General features: G+C 41.6%; 1 protein-coding gene across 1 annotated transcript in view; it reads right to left on the bottom strand.

Moving 5' to 3' along the window:
- The window catches only part of slc35f4 (solute carrier family 35 member F4), a gene marked incomplete at both ends in the record, with an annotated part of 37,363 nt that extends 25,107 nt beyond the window's left edge, over positions 1–12,256 (bottom strand). Inside the window, one exon of the mRNA XM_080750389.1 lies at positions 12,010–12,256. Within this exon, the coding sequence (XP_080606515.1) occupies positions 12,010–12,256 (247 nt within the window). The remainder of the gene's footprint in view (positions 1–12,009) is intronic.
- Positions 12,257–22,558: the final 10,302 nt, after the last annotated feature.

Genomic DNA, 22,558 nt, shown 5'->3' with positions numbered 1-22,558 from the left:
TCGTTATCTTTTCATTTGGCCAATGTCTGATAATGACTTTATAGAACTAAGATTGTACTGATCTTTTAGACTAGATTCTATTTTATGTCAGACTAGTGATATATAGTGAAGATATTGATGGTTACACTGTGCATGGGAATGCTACGCACACCAGGTCCGGCTCACGGCAGTATAATCTCAGAAAAATGTCTATTTAGACATTTTTCTAAGATATTGATGGTTAACAATAAAGTTAATAAATGTTCCAAATTGGATACTGTATTTTGGCGTGTCCAATGTCTCCACTCCTGATGTAAGCCTGGGGTCTCTCGCACCCTCTAGTCCCATGCCACTGTATTTCAGCATGGCTTACCTGAACATTCTGACCACTTCACATACAGTACATACTGTATGTGTCATGCAAGGATAAAGTACAATAGCATGCCTGCATTATCAGCAGTCGTGCAAGTCACTGCAAGAAATATTGCACCCATTACTTAGCGGATCTATTCCCCAGAGAGCACAAGGCTAACGGTACGCCAGCAGCAGTTCAGGCGAAAGCTCAGATCCTGTTTGATTCTAGGCGTGCTATAAATAGCACGGAGATTGAACAAGCCTGGGAGCGGGAGAGAATTCAAATGAGTGTGGAAATATTGAATGTTAGTCTATATCTACACTAACTAGCCCTTACCCGTTCAAAGATATGAGCTCGGAAATGATGTGCAGTGTGTGGGTTATGGGATGTGCACTGTGCACACAGTATATGAGGGATGGAAAGTAACTTTAACTGGTGTTTGCATGATAATATGTAGGCGCATCAATGTAAGAAATACCCGTTTCGTTTAATGGCTACAGAGATACTGTGTTCCACCCCCCCCCCCCCCCCCCTCCCCCCACACCCCCCACACCCCCCCCGCCCGCCTGCACACACACACACACACACACACACACAGCTGGTTAAACATGTTGCCTCATGCTAGATGCAGAATTGATTAGCCTCAAGCTAGATGCAGAATAGATAGTAGATACACCATAAAAATGCTAATATACAGCATACGATTTGTGAAAGTGACAAACGGGCTTCACAGTTATGTTAGGTGTGTTCATATGCTAATTGTGATGCGATTTCAGATCAATTGCTCCAGCCACTGAGGAGAAACGCTGTTTCAGACAGACAGACAGACAGACAGACAGACAGACAGACAGACAGACAGACAGACAGACAGACAGACAGACAGACAGACAGACAGACAGACAGACAGACAGACAGACAGACAGACAGACAGACAGACAGACAGACAGACAGACAGACAGACACTCACTCACTCACTCACTCACTCACTCACTCACTCACTCAGACATTCGCAAAATTATAGTATAGATATGTTTTCATTTAAAAACTATTTTTAAACAAAAACAATCTCCGTCCACACAGGCATTCATTTCTTTCACACATTGGTGAGACAAATGTTTTCAGAACACGCCAACTATATGTATCACATGGTGAATACATAGCCTACTGGAATTCATTTAAAGCCATTAAGACCTGAGGATGATGTCTTATAAATTGTAATGGTTTTCCAAAAAATAAATATGTATATAGATAGATAGATAGATATACATTTTCATGATTTTTGAGAAATACCAGATCTACAAGCTCTGAGTGCCACGCTGTGATTTTCTTTTATAGCAAAAGCATAAAATAATGGTTAAAGTGGTTAAAATCTAGAGTGACACAAATTCGTTCCAGGTCTACATTCTCTTCAGAGACGCGGTGTGCAGACTCCTTGTGTACTACGGGATGTACGAAATTGAGAATTACCACTTGCTTTCTATGTCCTGAGTAATATGACAAAGTGTGCCTCCATTGTCAAATGTCCCCCCCTTTTTCAGTTGTTGCCTTCTGCGTTGTCAGGGATGAACCACAAGCAGCATGCTGAGCAAGGCTGCCTTTAAGTAGCTGTCATTGCCCCTCTTACATAGCAATTTACCAAGCAGGAAGCTTGCCCACTACAGAGGGTTGGCTTTCCCAAAATTTGCTACTCTCACACATGATGCAAAACAAATTATTCTAATGGATTTCTGAGAGTTGCTGAGGAAGCATTCGCTATTGTTGCAGTGTGCAGAGCTGCTGTCTACAAGCCAGGATGCTGTCCCTCCTAATTTGTTTGTAAATCACCTACAACAATGCTGTCTCTTGAGCAGACGATTACAGGCAAAATGTGTGCCCATGTCCTCTGGTTCCTGGAGAGCTCCCTAGAACTGAAGATCAGTAAGACCAATGAGCCGTGTTCAATGACACCCCACACCCTCTCTCTGGAGTCTGGACTGCTCAGATTAGAGGGGCAAGTGGTGGAACATGTCAAGAAAAATCTGTAAGTACCTGGTCACTGAAATCAATCACCACCTGTCCTTCACAAAATGTTTCACCTCAGGAGGCTGAAGGAAATTTTAACTGCAGCATTCTGGTCACACATTCAACATTGCATCCTGGTACAACTTCTTCACAGAGAAAAGAAAGAAAAGAAACTATCATCAAGCATGTAACCAAAACCAACGACACCACTCAGACCCAACTCTCAGACCTTTACAGTCACTCAGTGAAAACAAAAGCAGACTTGATTACTATGTCACTCAGTAAAAACAAAGGCAGACTCGATTACTATAGCCTGATCACTGACGACAATGAGACCTGACCGCAGTGGTCAGTGGAGTGGGCCAGTGACTTCAAATTGCTCTGTGACAACATCACTGACAAACTCACATGGGATATGCACACCAGCCATGTGGAGAAGAAGGCACAGCAACACCTCTTTCACTTCAGGCATCTGATGTTTCCTACGGGCCTTCTCCAGAGACACCACCAAGAGCATCCTGGTTGCATCACTGCCTGCTATGGGAATTGTACGGCTTTCAAAGCATTGCAGAGAGTTGTATACATATCAGTGTCCCTCAAGCCAGGAAATACAGTATATGATGGATGTTGGGTCAGAAGCATGCAGGCTTATCAAAGAACCAAGCCATCCCAATCACAGATTGTTCTTCAGCTGCTGCTGCTGCTGCTGCTTGGGAAGTGGCTTTGTGGCCACACTAGCAGTGGGCTGCAAAATAACTACTTCCCTCAGGTTTATGAATGACCAGACCAGGAAAAAGAATAATAAGATTATGAAAAGAAAGGCAGCCAGACACATGTGAGACAAGATGAGAGTCAGATATGAACTTGATGCTCACAAGAAGTGAAGCAATATCGTTGTTGGTCGAAACCTTGTACATGTCCAAAACTGTTACTTTTCAGGTAGCTTGTGCATAAAGTGCAGTATTGCTTTCAAGTAATGCAAGATACGCTGTCAAAGTTCACTTGACCATTAGACTATAAACAGTCACAGTTGTTTTTGGAGCGGTGAAAGCGCTCCCAATAGACAGGTATGTCCGTGGGTATGTGGGTGGCTGGGTGGCTGGGTGGCTGGCTGGCTGGCCGTGTCCGTCCGTAGCCTGGCAATACCTTGAGTGGCCACACACAACACACTACTTAAAGGAGGGGCGCTGTTTTGTGCAGGCCAGGCACACTCACCACTCACTCACAGGCACAGTTTACACTCACTCACTCACTCACTCACTCACATAGGGTACAGCTGCTCAAATTCACCGCTCCACTTCGAACCGAGGTTCGATTTTTTATAGATTGATTTGTATTTTAGATTTGTATGCTGATTTGTATTTGTACTTCCAGATTGAACAGCCCTGAACTGAGAGGATGTTTTTACCGAAAGCTGTTTGATGGTGCGGTTTTCCGGTGCAGCACTTCGCAGTCCCCTCTAGTGGTTGCCCTGATGCTGATTCCTTATCAAATTAAGTTAAATTAACAATCAGGGTTTTACTGTTTACCTCAACAAAATCAACATTTTGACTTTCATTTAAAGGTGCAATAGTTACTGTACTAATATGAATTACACCAAATGTAGTCCACAGTCTGCCTCACAGGCATATTTTAATTCAATACAGATGGCAAGTAGCAATAATAACAAATTGGCAACCGATTCTTACTAAATATATAATTACCCCATAGGCTTGGCAGGATATGGCTACTGTTCTATTTATGCCTCTCTTTGTGTTGTCCCACTGAGCCCTTTATGGAAAATAATATGCAACAGCTCAAGGGCCTTGCATTTCTCCACTCCAAAGTTCACGATTGTGTAAACAAAACAAGGCAAACTCATATATTTGGCACTTTTCAACAGTAGAAAGAATTGAGCCTCCATACCAATTGTGTTTGGAGTGTATAAAAAACATAATTAAGCTTTAGCAAGAAAAAATGGCTGAGCTCATCTGTACTCCCGCACAGTCATAGGACAAGATCAATGATGTTTTGAAAGCTGTTGGAGCTGGCTGTATAGTAACAAATTATAGAAGGTGTGCTTTGGATCATCACCTTCTGGCATCTCTGGCATGACACCACTTTGTTGTCGGAATAGAAAATATATGGATGGCATACTTCAGAGACTAGCTGTGTCCCACGTGTCAAAGAATGCCTCTCTGTGAGGCTCATTCTCACAATGGCTTTCATAAGCTTGTTGTGGGGGTTATTATTATCCTCCACACCTGCTCCTTACTTGTACACCTGAAATATCAACAGATGACATCCTATTCCTTTATTTCCTATACTGCTGGTATGTAATACCCTGTATTATCAGTGTTACAATATCACTGGACAGTAATTTAAGTCAATATGCAATTTTAAATGTAGGTTCAAATAACTAATTTCACATTTGGGAATAAGCTCATTTATTGTGGGCTCGCCTGGAAGGCGAGCACACGTATGTTATCTTCATTATTTATCTATCAGTCAGTCAGTCAGTATCTCCTCAAAACTTTGGCGCGATTCATCTCTTAAACGCTTACACCTTTCAACACCATTCAAATTTGTATGTGTTCAGCTTACTGAGGACACGTGTGCTTGTATTTCTCGTTTTGAAATGTTTTGTAGTATAAATATAAAAAAATAAAAATGTTTAACTTTAAGCACCCAATGCATTTCCAATGGGTTTAGTGAGTGGGGACAGAGTGGAGAGAAGGATAATAGACCCATGTTTATGTTAAGGCGCTGTGGCTGCAGTGTTCTCACTTCAGATATGCTATTTATATCATTGCGTTCACACAGGTCTGCTCTCTGATTTGATCCAAATATCTAAGCTGTGTGGTGTATATATTCTGAGTTAAAACTACAAATATCTATAAATGTCCCTCTCCACTCTACTGATTGAGACAGCTGTGATTAAAGGCCTGTCTGTCATTGGCTGTTCTGTGGTGCTGCAAAGTAACCAAGTACATTTACTCAAGTATATACAAGTACTTATACCTACAGTACAATTTTGAGGTACTTTTACTCTACTTTCCATTTTTGTTACATATACTCTACTATAAATACAGCATTTGACAGCCTCAGTTACTTGTTACTTTGCAGATTTTATTATTAATAAAAAACATAGATGGACCACTTAATACTGCTATGAAGTTGATCTACAATGTGCACACACACGCACGCACGCACACACGCACGCACACACACACACACACACACACACACACACACACACACACACACACACACACACACACACACACACACACACACACACACACACACACACACACACACACACACACACACACACACACACACACACACACACACACACACACACACACACACACACAAACCACTGTTACTGTGTTACTGTGGAGACGTTTGCTTGTATTTGTCTTTGAGACATATTTTGTAGTGTTTTAGAAATTTTACTTAAAAAGAATAAGGTTTTAGGATCCCGGGCAATGGGATTTACAGTATAGGCCTATATCCTAGAACCCGCAGGGACAATCAGCCGTATTAGTGGTTGTTGTTGGTTTTCAGGGAGATATCACAACCAATGCATTTTCAAATCAGATCCACAAACACAATAAAAGTCATGCTCCACTCCTCAGTCTGGAGTGGCCACATAGAAGAACGTCTTGTTTATAGACATAGTGGAGGACAGATGTGATCTGGGATTGTTAACCTACAGTATATGCACTCCATATACACCTCTAGAACACATAGAATATGTACAGTAAGGTTCAGTAGAGTACAGTAAAAGTACAGTAAGGTTCAGTAGAGTACAGTAAAGTACAGTAAGGTACAGAAAGGTACAGTACAGTAAGGTATAGTAGAGTACAGTACAGTACAGTAAGGTACAGTAAAGTACAAAACAATACAGTAAGGTACAGTAGAGTACAGTAAAGTACAGTAGAGTACAATAAAGTACAGTAAAGTACAATAAAGTACAGTAAGGTACAGTGGAGTACAGTAAAGTACAGTAGAGTACAGTAAAGTACAGTATAGTAAGGTACAGTAGAGTACAGTACAGTAAGGTACAGTACGGTACAGTAGAGTACAGTATAGTATAGTACAGTAAGGTATAGTACAGTACAGTAAGGTACAGTAGAGTACAGCAAAGTACAGTACAGTAAGGTACAGTACAGTAAGGTACAGTAGAGTACAGTAAAGTACAGTAAGGTACAGTACAGTAGAGTACAGTAAAGTACAGTAAGTTACAGTAGAGTACAGTAAAGTACAGTAAGGTACAGTACAGTAGAGTACAGTAAAGTACAGTAAGTTACAGTACAGTACAGTACAGTACAGTACAGTAAAGTACAGTACAGTACAGTACAGTACAGTAAGGTGCAGTACAGTATAGTAAGGTACAGTACAATACTGTAAGGTACTGTACCTTACAGTACCTTAAAGTATCCTATTTGTTGGGTTGGAAGCGAGCCCACACTGTTTCGAAGGAACAGTATTTCTAGTTAATATTACTGTTGTACTATTTAGAAGCCAAACCCTGTTGTACAGCTTAACTCATGAAAGCTTGAAAGATGCAGTTCTTTTGAAAGCCCAGAATTAATTTGTTAAACACATTATTTGCACTGGCTGCCACTCTTCAAATCAATCCAACAGATTAAACTAGACAAGTAGGCAAATATATCTCATCAACAAAGACATCTTTGATTACACTCTGGCTGGAAGTGACACTGTTGATAAACAGAGCATACAAAATGAAAGACAGGTTCATTTCCTTTTCCCCTGGCTTCTATCTTGCAATCCATCAAGACACTTTCAGCTCATCCAGGAAGCTCAGCTGTAACCAGACAGAATAAGGTCCTATCTGCATCTTTCCATTGCATTTAAGATCCAAAAGAAGCTTGGTGACAGTTGGATATTCAACGGGAGTGATGCGTTGCTCTATATGGCTGTGGGGATGAATATCTTAGCATGTGAAGGTTTCTATCCATTCAAAGTTGCTCAGTTGTTAGGACTTTGATGTGAGCAGACTGAGGGAGCTTTTTGGGAGCTTTCCTGACAGGTCCAATTCATTTAGGCCTGGGGTTTGTGTCTGTGATTGTACGCCGTCTACATCAATGTGGTGTCCGTGTGTCTATGTGGTGTCTGAGTGGTGTTCTGGGGATCCCAGGGGTCCTTGGGGATTCCCAGCTAAATCATTTATATTTAGGAACCAAATGGTCCTTTACAGGTCTGAACTGAGGGTCGTTCCATTTGTTTACTCTGAGATCAAATTAACACTGTTTTATTTTTTACAGTGTAGATTGGGGTCCTTGAAATAAAAAGTTTGAGAATCACTGATTCCACAAGACATGATCACACAAGGCTCAGAGAGGCACAAAATAGATCAATGGCTAATTGGCTATCTTTTTGGATACGGGAGCATGCTAAAACCTCATTACCTTTACAGGGAGACAATAACATGCCGCAATGGATAGACCAATTGCACAACACTGAAGCAAGAGCCTCTGACCATTAGAATGCTCTGCATGTCGTGGTCGAGTCTTTTCCTCATGAAATACAGACCTACACACAACACAGTAAAATCCCTTACATCCATTTTACACTCTCAGAGAGTCAAACAAAGACTCAGGATTTTGCAATACATGCCTCATTTGACATGCTTGGATACTAATAGGCCATATGTGGTGGATTGCGATGGTTGTTATTTCCCTTCTCCAATATAATACCACTGTCATACATTTAAGCTTTTACAAATCATCTCTGAACAGTCTGCACAATCAGTGCATAAGTATTCTTCCCCAAACCCCTCCCAGGCTATATGGGAAATATTGGCTCATATACTCATAAGCAGGAGAAGCCCAGACAAATCAAAGTTGCATTGCTATTCACGTGTGCTTGGCTCATAAACTTTATCAGTGCTATGAAATAGAAAATAACAGGTTTAGTGGTTCTGGTTACAGCACATATACTGAATGATGCTGGCCATGCACAATGAAATGCATTTCTGATCAATGGTACAATATGGTTCACACTTATAGCTCAACATACCTCACAGCTTAAGACATGCATTTTTTATGCAATTGCCAATTGTAGCACCAATTGTAGCACTTATTAAGAACTTAAAGTGCATTATAAATAAAATCCATTATAATTATTAAGCGAACTGACTGCATTCAGGGGTGAACAACCTTTTGAGGCATGAGCTTTAATTCAGAGGCAAGATCTACCATTTCCATTCACTGAAAACCACCACTGCTTTTACATTGTATTGTAGGCAGCCATGCTAATTACATAATGAAAGAAGAAGAAAAACAAACAGACATGATCAGTCAATAGTTTTCTGATGGGAGAAAAGCATTATGCATAATGCAAAAATAATTTATGGGACTTTTAAAAATACAGATAGCACCTGACTATCAGGAATAGTCAGTAATAGCCTACTGGCTTCTGGGTAGTAGGGCTAGGGCAGACAGAATAATTTGCAGTTATTCTGCAAAAAAGAAGAAAGAAATCAGCAGGTAGGCAAGTTCATTGCCACACTTTGTGAGCTTCTAGATCTGCTATTTTTGCCAAATGATCTCCCTAGAATAAGAAAATAAAAATAATTCTTGCAAAAGCTTTCCCCAGTATATGGATGCTGGGGATATTTGGGGGGTGGGGGGTGTGTGTGTGTGTGGGGGGGGGGGGATAGGCTCATGGGCACACTGTGTTTTGGTGCATACTCATGTATGTATTCCAAGGTGGATGGACATCTGTCACTGTTGATCAGTAAGCTACTTTAACTGAAAGCGATAATGTGAGAAAAAAACAGACTTGCGTGTTAATGGAATGAACAAATCAATCACAGTAGCCATACTGTGTGTTCCTTCCTGTACAGTGCTTGCATGCTGTTGTGGTGTTGGTGTAACGATCGATAGCGGAGAAATTGGCAGATATGCTCTTTTGGCGCACGTCATCGTGGATGGTGGCGTTGACGCACTGTCCGTCATTATGGAAACAATGTTTGAAAATTGTCAATGATGACTGACTGCACTGAAAAATTCAGGACTGGAGGCCGAGTTTAAGGTGGGGTAAGTGATTTCATTTAATTAAAATAATAACAAAATGGGTCTATGTTCTGATAGAACTAGTTACTATAAAGTGGACTTCCGCCCTATCCCTTTTGAGGAGAAAAGAAATGTTTCGGTTTTCCCTGTAGGTGACGGCCTTCCTCCAATCATGATCGAGTGAGTGAAGGCCTTACGTACAGCAAGGCCCGCCCCCACTTGATAATGATTGGAGGAAGGATGTTTTTGCCTCACAGCCACAGAGAATAGGGTGGAAGTCCTTATATGGACCAAACACTCTATAGTAACTAACATAGACCCACTTTGTTATTATTTGAATTAAATTAAATTACTTACCCTACTTTAACATGATAAACCAGGTGTGGTTACAACCAGGTGTGCTGGTTTGAATGTGAACCCAAAGGACACCCGCACAGCACAGGAGCAGTGCGATGCAGTTTGGAATAACTGAGTACCGACCCTGGCCTCCAGTAGGCCTATAGCAATGTTCCAATCCCAGGTGAGGTGTATTACCCATTTAGTAGCTGGCTACTAGTCTGGATTAACCTCGCGTAGCCATGCTTACTCGTCTGCGAAGAGAAAAGCCTGGGCAGTGGGCACCATATGAGCTGCAGAGAGTGTTCTAAGGAGGTGGGGCTTCGGCTGTGTGAATTTTCCCAGAAGTTGTCTTTTTTTTCACAGTGCGGTGTTCCTGCAAATGAGTTCCCCGCTGGGGAAAAAACTGTTCTACGAGTCTACTACGACATCCGCTCCGTCGGTTGTGCTCGCAATAAACATTATCCAAACAAAACATGGATTTGCACAAAGTTATAGTCCTACTTCTACCTATTAAGAGCGAGTTAAGTGCTACAATCTATCTTTGTTTGTTTCGCTGGGGGATGTAAAAAGACCTGCACCACATGACATAACTTCCCTTAAACTCAGCACTTCGGCCACAACTTCCGGAACAACGCACAGCACAGGTCGTGCCCAGGGTGAGCTAGATTGAAGCAATAAGACACAAGAGGCATGAGGTTACCTGGTATTTTATAACGGCTGAGAGGCGTGGCGAGACACAAGGCGAAGCCGAGTGTCTCCAACCCTCTCAGCCGTTATAAAATACAGGTAAACACATGCCTTGCGTGGCTTATTGCTTTTCTAAAATGGTTACAATATGGCAACATGAAAAATCATAGACATGTACCATTTAAAACGGTTCTATTTCACAAATAATTCACTACAAGGTCTGCAAGAAAGTAGTTCCCAGCTACAAGCAAGTGGTTCCCAGCTTTTTTTTGTCAACAACACTGGTGCAGATAATTGGTGCACTGTGGAACACTGTGGAAAGAAATAACGCACCTGGGTTTGATATAAACTGATTCAAGGTGTGGATTATAGTCTCATATACCACAGCAATTAATGGGAAACCAGCCAATCAGAATCAAGGAATGGAACTAGCCATTTTAGAAAGGATACTTTGCAACCACAGCTCAGGAGACGTGACTGAGCATGATTGGGCAGCGTGATATGATTGGACGTGTTTTATGTCTGGGCTTTCAAATTGCTTTGCAATCACCTAAAAGCCCCTCGGTCGATCCTAAAACATGCTTACCATGCCCACCCCTGCATTAATTAATTAATTGGAAACATCTGTAGACTGCAGTAAACAATTCAGAATGAGGGGGAGGAGTGTGTGTTGACATGTTTGATCCGGACAATCCAGTCCATATCTTTAGATATTGCTTGCACCATATGTGTGTGTTGTGTAACATGCCTTTGCAATAATTGCATGCAAATCAGTATGTCTCTCTCTCTCTCTCTCTCTCTCTCTCTCTCTCTCTCTCTCTCTCTCTCTCTGTTGTGTCTGAAGAAGTCAATGTAATACCTCAGTGTGGAAGCTGCACCACTGACACAAGGATGTTAGATAATAGCCTCCACAAAAGCTGTGGTTTGGATTTGGATAGGGTATTAGTGAAATACATAATACTGTATCAAACGTTTTAACCAAGGGAGAACAGACAACTTAATATTTCACCTAGTATTTTATACTACTAAAATCCTCAGTAGGCCTATAGCATTGGTTCTCAAAGTGGGGTCCGGGGACCCCAAGTGATCCGGGGGTTCCAGGGGGTCCCCAGCTAAATGATAGTTAGGAACCAAATGGACCCAGTTTTGTATCTCTGTTAGTGTACAAATGCTGTCCATTTGGTTCTATTTGTAGGCTACACTCCCAGTCAGAATTAAATGAAGATTGATTTTAAAATATATAAGGGTACAAATAATATGAAATGGGGGTCCGTAGCCTAATGCATGTCAAACTGGGGGTCCTTGAAAATAAAATGTTTGCGAATCATTGATATAGAGCTGCAAAAATCCTTTCTTATGGGGTTCCATGGCATATCTTTTCAAATGGGGGTCCGCGGGCTAATAAGTGTCTATTTGGGGGTCCTTGACCTTGTCATAAAAAGGTTTGAGAACTACTGGCCCCTAATAGGCCAACTCTGAGAGAGTACAAATGGGACTAAAGGGACCCTTATTTGGTCCAAATGCACTGTCTGTGGTGGACACAGCAAGCCAGCCACACCTGACGAAAGGTGTGTTGTTGTTCAGCCTACGTGCAAGGCAAGGCTACTTTGTTTGACTTACTTCTGTGACTGGTATATCCTGGGTAATAGCCGTAGTAGCCGGTAATCCTCAAAATCCGGTCCTCGATGTCATGCAGTCCGTTGGCTGTCACTTTGGGGCCGGGGTCCCCTAAGAGAGAGGGGCTGCCGCCGCCACCGGCCGAGGGCGCCTTGTTGCCCGGCAAGTGCGTGTTCTTCAGGGGTTCCAGGCGAATGCAATCTGGCTGATCTCCGCCACTCTCCTCCTCGAGACTTTCGGTGCTTATCATTGTTGTGTAGGTCCAAAAGCGGACAAAAAACGGAGACAGCTGCGAAACGTGCTGTGATCAGCATGCGAAGGACGACAGGAGCAGCATCATCACCAATTAACAGCTAGAGGACAACATCCACATTCCATCTGATGATCTGATAGCCTTCTCTTGTCGCTGGCGCGCCAAGCGAGGTGAGCGAAGCGAGGGTGAGGGGTCGTGTCAGACATCGTACGCTAGAGGGCGTGTCATTACTATCTGAAATCTGAATTCTACACTATGAACCATGGCAGTGGTGGAAAAACTACTCACATTTCTTAGTGAAAAGTATACTGCAATGTAGAAGTACTCTGTTACAAGTGTGGAATTCTAAATATATATAGGGCTGAAGTAATGTTTTGTTATAATAATCAAAATCTACGAAGTAACTAACTAGAGTTTTCAAATAATGGTTGTGGTGTAAAAGTACAATATTTGCCTCTGAGATGTAGTGGAGTAGAAGTAAAAGTACTGAAAATTAAAAATACTCCAGTTAAGTAAAAGTAGTAGGCCTACCTCAAAATTGTACTTTGTAGCCTACACTTAGTAGTCTACATTTAATTACTTACTTTCCACCACTGAAAAGAACCAAATAAACGAGCAGGATGGGCAGTGGGCTATTATTATGCTCAGTTGTAGGTTATTGATCAGAGGCGTTTCAGAGCATGATTCCATTAAATTTCCATCCAGCGACCTCGCATCATGTCTTGGCATCTGGCCAGTGATGTGTATCGGACCACCCATATATGGAGACCCCTGGTACCCATATATAGGAGAACCATGGAAATATGCTGTGAGACCCCAAACATGCTTACTCAGTTATTCATTATGTGAAAATCCTATGACATCTATCACATCTGACATCATACATGCAATCCCTTTTATGCCCATATGGAGACCCCTGTCTGAACCAGCCACACAGATATGGGCTGTCTTCCTCCATATATGGGCATTCCCATATGATGTCCTGTTAGAGATGGGCTTAATATTGATGACATCAGGGATCTCCATATATGGGCATAAAGGGGATTATGTTAGAGTGGTTCCCATGACATCACAACATACAATCCCTTTTATGCCCATACATGGAGATCCCTATCTGAACCAGCCACAGCCAGGGATTCTTGGGAATACCCATATATACCTGTGATGTGTCACCGTGATGTCACCTGTGATGTCACAGTGATGTGTCTGGGGAACCACAGTGTCAGGCGTGCCAGAGATACAGACAAGATGTGCCGGTTTCCATAGTTAACTGTGACCTAAGGTCGCAATAACTGAACTGAACGTGTGTAAAAGCTACCCTCTCACCGGATGGATGGATGGATGGATGGATGGATGGATGGATAGATTCTAATAAGTTATGGTCAAGGATTAATGGTCAAGTAAAGAAAACATAAACATTATTCCAATTTTATTTTCATTCAATTACAGTGTGACACATTTAAATAACCCCAGAACAATCCTTTATTCTGCTGGCCAGAGCCTGCATAACTGGCTTGTGGGAAGCTCCAGTTGCCTGGATGGTCCAGACTGTGGAAGGAGCCCAGAATGTGCTGACTATACTGTGCTCCAAATCCAATAACAGAAGATGCAGTATTTCAGTGTCTCTGCGATACGCCTCTGTGTCCAAGTCCTCAGCACTTTGTGTGAAATTGATTTCCAGTGTGAGGAGAATTTGCACCCCTGTTGGCATTGTGGTGCAGACAACATGCTGGGTTTTGTGATGCCCTTGGATGCCAGAAGTGGTTCTTCCTCCCTCTCTTTACTTAACAAAACTCATGTTCTTTTGTTCTGTTTGCTTTCGCTCCAAACATGTTATCTCTCACAGTCCCTATAGGGATTGCTTTGTGGCTACAACAATGAAATGAAAAGCCCAGAAACTTTCTCCAAGCTTTTTGTGAATTGTTAATTTCTTATTGGCTACTTTGTCATTGCCATTGCCATTCTTTGCAACTACTGAACTAAAACTTTGGCGATGCTTTCTTTGAGGATGTTCTTTCTTCAGTAAGTGTACATTAAATCATACCAAATAAAACCATTTTGTTTTTCAAACGTGATACTCACATACGTAGGAATATTACTTGACGTCTTAGATATGGCAACATTATCTGCAGAAGGTGCTAAATCAGAATCTCACACATTCCGTAGCAAAGCCAAATAATTAAAATGATAGTCCATGTCCTTGCTCCACAGTGCATAGATATTCCCTCCAACCACTATCCCGGGAAGCATTCAATAAATTCAAGCATAAGTCTGGCAAGTCTGGCAACTAAATAAAACTAAATAACATTTATTAAGCCTCTGACTGGGCGCAATATAAAGACTTCACTGATAGCGCCCATGAGAAACCAGTTCATGCATAAGAATTTACAATGCGAGTCTTGGCTGATTAGATCTTATTTGCAAACACAGTGTGAGGGAGTCCTGGCCAAATTATCTCTGAAATCATTACATGTTTGGGCCTACATCTGAAATGCATCTTAAAGGCCGCCGAGTCCATGCTCCTCATTTGGCCCACTGCAATGCAGTGGGAACGAGGCTGAGGGTACCGTCAATCTCAGTGACATCATGTTTAGCATTCAGAGCATCAGCAGACCCCCATCACGTATGCATGGCGAAGTGTCAGGTAACGATTAGTTGCTTAGGAGGTTTCTCGCCTTTCTCTTCCTCTCTGACCTTCATTCCTTTTGTGAGGCTGAATTCAAAACAGCCTCAAATTAAGTTTCAGCAGAGCTGCTTCTGTGTGCTGAGCATCTCACAGTATGTGAGATATAGGCTCCTAGGAAAACAATCTTTAATAATAAGATATACTGGAGCACCGTAATGCTTCCATTTTTAATCCTTGGGTCTGATATCGGTGCTACACATTGCATTAATCAGTTGGTAGATTGATCACACTCTGCTCTACTCTAATGCTTCATTCTCTCAAACCTCATAGAGGTGAATTGCAGTAGGTACAGCAGCCATATAAAACTCAATCCCTTGCCTAAATGGAGGGAAAGGACACCTTCAGGAGACATTGGGTCCCATGTGACACTATTCCAAGCCAATCCCTGTGCACCATCAAACCCCTACAGAGGCTCGACAAGTCACCTTAGAGATCAGTGACTGACTCCCCAGCCCCTGTTTTATAAATATTCAATGTGTACTAAAGATAACCTAGCTTGTGCGGTGGGGAGAGGGAGAGAGAGAGAGAGAGAGAGAGAGAGAGAGAGAGAGAGAGAGAGAAAGAGATGTTTATAAATAAAGATTTGTCATATGGTGAGCTCAACTATGCCACTTTGGCCTACAACGGTCAGGTTTGATAAATATTGTATGACTTTGTTCACCATTGAATGACAAGCAGAATGATCAATCCAAGCCACTTTGGCCTACAACGGTCAGGTTTGATAAATATTGTATGACTTTGTTCACCATTGAATGACAAGCAGAATGAGCAATCCAATCAGAGTATATTTACCGTATATAAAGTAGGTGATCAGATTTCACTTATGACCATCTGTGAACGTATTTATTACGAAATACTGAACATTATTTAAGAGCCTATTTTTTTATTTTTACATTGCTATCACGTCCTTCTGTCGGTAGTTTATAATACTTCTCTACAGTAGGAACCATTGTCTTGCCTAAAGTAAAATGATATTTTCCCCCCATCCACGCTAGCTGTGTACCTGATAATGTTTCATATAATGTCCTCTTCAAAGCCTGATGTATGTCCTTTCATTGTTGTGTCTGCAGACTCTGCATGAAAACAAAAGTGAAGTGAAAACAAGTCTCACAGCACTTTGGTAGGCTTGTCGACCAAAGCTGGCTTCCCCCCCGTTGGCTTCCCCCCCCGTTTAGCTTAAAAGTTGATTTCCCCTAGAAGGCATTTGGCAAAGTAGCCAGCCAGCTCTGCTGTAAGCATCCCAGTCTACGTATGAATAATATATGTAGTGACCACCAGACTGCATTTTTAAAAATAGAGGATCTACAGTGCTTAGCTAACCCCAACATGCCAAGTCACTCGCCTGTTAGGTTTCATGCCTATTTGAACACGCTTTTAGAGGAAGATGGTTGAATATGTATAACACGCCATAAAGGCTCGCTGTCGAACGGGCAGTGGTGGTGTGGTTGTTCAGTCCAATGCCACGTCTGTGTTCATCGAACCCAGGTGGCCATGGCCTCAAATATCACTTGCACCATATATATGTTACTGCTCTAACTTATTCATATGACATGCCAATAGCCAGAAGTGTTTGTGCACATGAATATTTCATCAGCTAATATCTATAAAGGTCAGTGTCTCTGTATGGAGCCATGTGTTGTAAACCATGTGAAAATGATTTTAAACCAGCTTGACAAGTGCCGCTGGTAGCATGTCACTGACACTGTTGGTGGAATGGGAATTGGAATGTCTTATATAAGTGACGGGTACGTGATGCTTATCTGCTAATGTTATGCATGAGTGACTTAGGGTCAATTCTAAAAGCCATGATTATTGTAGAGTTCAATACTATCTCATTGTAATGCCTTGTATTTTCCTCATACTGAATGAATTATCACAACAACAAAATAAATGAACTTTGGTGAACCTTGTGTTGTATCGGGTTGTATGATATAAACCCAAATGGAGAGATGAATGAAGGACCACACTTTATCATGCCATGCCTCCCAGCCACAAATGTAATATAAATAAAAATTGGAATATAATATAAATTAAGTCAGGGACCACTCCCCATTTGTGCTTTAGTACAAGTCAACCCCATCACATCACTCTAACAAACTGACTAACCCAGGGGTCTTCAACGTTTTCAGGCCAAGGACCCCTTAGCTGAGAGAGACATGAAGCAGGGACCCCCACTACGTATTGTATAAAATTGTGTTGCAGATTAAACATTTTCATAGATTTCTGAGACAGCTTAGACTTGTTTGACAGCAATATCATCAGTGTAGGTTGTTGGTTTAATGTGCATTTTTAGACCTTCTAACGACTTTAACTGTCAATACTTAGTCTGCTTTTATTTTCCCTCGTCACCAAACCTCTTTGGTTTAAACAAAGTTTAAGTTTTAAACCTTTTTCAGTTATATTCTTTACCAACCGCAGTATAAGATTCCTTAATTTGTTAAAAACGTATAGACTGTAACAGCTGTCCTCCATATTGTGTTAGAACATCCATCTCTGACAGTTAAGAGTGATCCGATGAAGCAGAACATTTTACAATAATAAACAAACAGATACATGAAACTGAGGACATCTTTTCAGGTAAAAGTTTGTTGAGAACAGCTTTTGTGAATATCATAATTTGGATGAACTTACGGCAATGTGTTTAATTTATTTTTGCTGCCTGGAGCACAATCGTATGAGTTTGATATTAGTTATTTGTTCCAACAACTGAAGAAAAAACAGCTTACTGGAGCATTGTTCCTGTATAATTGTTTATTATACAATGCACATCCCCATCCACCCTCCCTATAGGCCAGTGAAAACACTGCAGATCCTTTAATTATCCTAGCATATGGTTTCACATCCATTTTATGAGCTGGGGAAATCTTTCCCAACATCAGCAGTCTTACAGGCACATTACAAAATACCAAACAAATGCAGCACACTGTCACACTAAACATTAACACCAACAATTCCACCAGCGAGCACAGTGACAAGGCCATTGTGTGCCACCCTAAACAACTGATTTTATATTTAGTTACCCTGGTTTCTAGTTACTTAAGCCAAACAGTATTCCATAAGGCGTGCCGGGCACATGCAGGGAGAAATAAATGCTGAACTTCATGAGCCATTAGCCTCAGCCATAGCCAAAGATGTCTATGGAAGAGAGAGCTGTTGGGTGGAGGAGGGAATTTTAAGCATTGAAGAGCAGGTGCTTCGCAGTTCGCATTAGCAGATAGCAAAAAATACACTTTACATAGGCCTATAGAAGCCTCAAGAAGAACAGCCTTCTGCCTTGACCATGTCAGGGGAAGTCGGGAAGAGAGGGAGAGAGAGAGAAATACAGAGAGATACATGAGATGAGACATATACCAAGTTATCCTAGCTTATATCACTATTTCTAACAGCAAATACACAATATTTGTGGTAAATGTTTTACATATTTGACTGCAACGCACTGACACAGCTCTGTTTACACATTCCTTTATTCCTTTTAATTGTACATTCAGTTAATTTTGATTGTTTTATGGCTTTGGAAAGCAAGTATTGATACAGCCCCTCTGTATCGATTATACAGTAAGTAACATTTTGGTAAAGGTCAGGAAGTTAGATACTGAGTCATTGTGCATACAGAGAAAAAATAGAGCAGAATACAAAACTTTCCCATCACTTTCCATTCCTCAGAGCAGATTTAACATCCCCCTCCCTCCCCCATCATTAGGAAGATCAATAACGGCCTAGACCGCCATCCACTCCTTCATTATAGTTCATTATTCTGCGAGAGGTCACTGTTGAGGTTTCTGATGGTAATGCAGCCGTCTCCTTGGCGAGAAACTTCAATGGCAGTACGGTGCAAAATCCGGAGTGTTCATTTAGCTCTTAGAGTGTTCAATTATTTGTATAAGGTCATTTGTACCAATACGGGCCCATGATTTCCCTCTCAGACATAATTCACTAAGGATTTTTCAGTGTAGCTCATTCAGCCTATAGTTGGCTGCCGAGATGGGTGTTTCTCTCCCTGGATTAATGGTCCCATTGAACGCCCAACATAAAGCCACTCTCCCCACAGCTCATTAACTATGATCTAGTACGGAGGGAAATCAGCCAGGGGGGTTCAATCCTCAGAGTCAAACTCGTTGAACTCTGGTGTCGTGGAAACACAGTGACAACATAGGAATTAATCCCAAGGTCGAAGTGGCTATCGACTTCCTGGGAGATGTACTGTATTAAGGAGAATTGGGAATACTCCACAGTGGCTGTCTATACAGTACCAGCCATGACCATCCATCCCATAATTGAGGAACGTTTTTTTTTTTGGAGACTGGCGTTGTTGAAGCACAAACGTCTCCAGTGGCTGGTGCCCGTGGCGTGGCAGGGTGAAGCAGCCTCACGGGTCAGGACCTGCATCACTCTAAATCAGCCTCTCCCAGCAGCCTCGGCCCTTTTAACTCCATGTCCACATTCCATTAAGCTGTGGATTCTCTGTGGTTCCTCATGCATGCAGGGCTACTGACAAAATGAATGAGTGTTGTCAGGAGTAACTCCTCCACGGTCACTTGGAAAACTGCGTCTATATAACACTCCAACTCAGCCACTGGGCGCCCAAGCAAACAAAGTCAAATCCATTAATGTCACATGATGAATGAAAGGTTGAATGATTAAAGGGTAATTTTGAGCTTTTTGCAAATAACTGTCAAAGTCTTAGTCGTGAGCATGACCTAGTCCTAGATGAAGCTAGGTGTCATTAGACTACTTTCTGTGATGCAGGGATGTAGGTTACATCTGTCTCTATAATGGACCTACAGTAAGCTAGTTGAGATTCACCTTCTGTCTGATTCATACTTCATCTGTTATCAGACATAACAGATCTACAAGTGCAACACGTCGCAGTGAGATGCATTGTGAGACTAAATCTCTGCTATTTTTGATGCGTGACACCCGTGTGCAACTAAGTATAACTCAGGCTTTATGGTCTCTTGCGTCTCATCTGTGTCCAAGAACAGGGACGTGCTGGGCCCCTGATTCAGCCCGGGAGAAAGAGTTGTAGAGGCCCTCATTGCGCGCTATAGAGAGAGATCTCTCTCTATAGCGCTGCTGCTACTACTCAAAGATTTGCCATTTCAGAAAATGACAAGTGACAAGCCAGTGGGCCAATTACTGTACAATATATTTTGTCATTGTCGGGTGGAAACCTTGTATGTCCAAAACCGTTTGTTTTGTATTTATCGTTTTAAAAATGATTTAAACTAGTGAAAACAGCCGATCTACAAGCACACAACGCCTCGCACCGCGAGGCGTTGTGTGCTTGTAGATCTGCTGTTTTCACTACTTTTGTGCAATGGCCTTATGAAGCAGGGCTTTGCTTTGCGAACAAAATTATAAATTTGAAACTTGGAGATACAAGGTTTCTGCCCGACAGTGACGATTCACTTTGTTGGCCGCCCAGCCCCCAAAAAATGGAACGAAGGCCGACATTTTAATGTAATTTCTTTTCCTAATGGCCGGCCTGGACCGGCCGGGAATGAACCGGCCGTTCGGGAGTTGTCCCACTTTTCCCAATGGCCAGCACGTCCCTGTCCAAGAAGATTACTGACTGACTGAGATTCATGGACAGCAAACCCAGGAGATTTCTCACAAACCTGCTAAAATTGCTTCTCTTCTTCCTTCTCTTTTTGTTTTCCCCCAGAGATCAGCATGTCTACACAAAACAGATTGTACTACTACTTCTATGCACTCCTTTGATTAAAGTTTTTAGGCTTCCTAATTTTTGTAAGTGCAATTCCAGGTTCTATTTCAGCCTGGCAAACCCCTTCCCTCCCATTTCTTCCCGTACATTGATCTGTTTCACCACAAGACACAATTAATCTTTATTTATTACCCGGGATGTCCCATCTACTCCCAAGGGGGCCTCCCTAATTAAACAATTTGTCCATAGTGACTGTATAGGCAGAAGTCGCGTGGTCTCTCCCTATGATAACCGGTGAGAGATTTAACAGGGAATCAATGCTGTCTGATATATAGACTTCAGGATTTGCCCTGTTGTCTACAAGACATACTACAGATGTTTCACTGCACAATTAGAGACAGGAGTTTGCTCCTGGGGGGGGGGGGGGGGGGGGGGGGCCTATGTTCAAAATCTTACTGAACTCAAAGTAACAAAAGTATTGGCATCAAAATATACTTACAGTTGAAAAGAAAATGTAAATTTATTTTTTTAAATAGCAGATCTACAAGCTCACAACAGGTCACATCAACGTGTTGTAAACTAGTACGTAAATTGGCTATTTTTTAATAGTCCAAGTACTATAAATAGGGTTTAACTTTCCAAATGTGTATTTATGTATTTATTCATTTACACAAACAAAGACAGCTTAACAACAAGCAAATGGTCTCAAAAAGATAGATGGATAGATAGAAATATACTGTATGGGTATCTGTACACATAAACATAACAAAGATAAATCATGAGGAAGGATAGGACATGCATATTATAATTACAGCTCGAGAAAGAGCAAGAAAGGGAGAGTTATAATTACCACATTACCATAGACATGGTGATACATAATTAGTCAGGGAAAACACTTGAACGTGCAGCCACTGAATGTATTATTATAACACCTAAGGTATGGAGCCCATATCTTCATGAACTGTCCATTTGAAGAGTGAATTCAAAGCATACAGTATTTACATGCACATCGACGGTGGGTTGTAGGCCAATTAAACTATATAATATGGAGAGAGATAGAGCTCGCTCACCATTTTCCAGTTATGATTCACGTTTCGATCTCACAGGATCTTTATCAGGTCAGTATCACATTCAGCATACTGACCTGATGAAGATCCATGTGAGATCGAAACATTGACACAAATGATCGTCCAGTGAAATGATGAGCACAATGAACCATGACACAATTAAACTACGCATGCAGCAACCAGCCAATTATTTTCTTTTTTGTGCAGACCAACAGCATGAATCACATTAGTACACATACACAAAGCATAACACACAAGGAGCAGCAGCAAGGAAATTAAAACAAGGTTCCTACTAACCCTAACCCTAACCCAATATTTAATATTTTGTATTAATATATAAGACGCCCTAATGGCGAGAAGCAACACACATGGGCGCGTGCACATGGGTGATTTGGCTTGTATACCCTTCTGCTGAGCTGGTCGAGTCATCACTGTGATGTCAGAACAGGTCAGCAGAGTCTGTGAGGAGGACAGATGTAGAAGTAATGACCAGCTTCTATTCCCCGAGTCCCCATCTTTAAACCAATCCAGTGACTTTGATTGGTGCAGGGCTGAGCATGGATCAGATTGTAAATACCATCATTTATCTATTTCACTGCAGATTATGTTATCATCTCTATAACTTAAATTCAACACATTTTTTCAATGGACTAAAATCTTGTTTTATTTGATATCCTTCCTGCCCTAAGAAAATGGACAACACCAAAGGCCAAGTGGCCTTGCACCTAAAATGACAAAATTCCAAGCCTGATTGTGACGTTGAGAAGCTGTGTTTAAAACTGATGCTTTGTACCCTTTAGCAGTCTGGTTGATGTGTGCAGCATAGACCTTGATGGAGTCACAAAGCCTGGTTTATTACTGAGTGATTTAAAGCCTGATCC

This window comes from Nannobrachium achirus (genome assembly GCF_963921795.1).
Source record: "Nannobrachium achirus genome assembly, chromosome: 20".
Classification (NCBI taxonomy): domain Eukaryota; kingdom Metazoa; phylum Chordata; class Actinopteri; order Myctophiformes; family Myctophidae; genus Nannobrachium; species Nannobrachium achirus.
The sequence above is the reverse complement of the archived record's forward strand: the minus strand, read 5'-3'. Positions and strand labels throughout refer to the sequence as shown.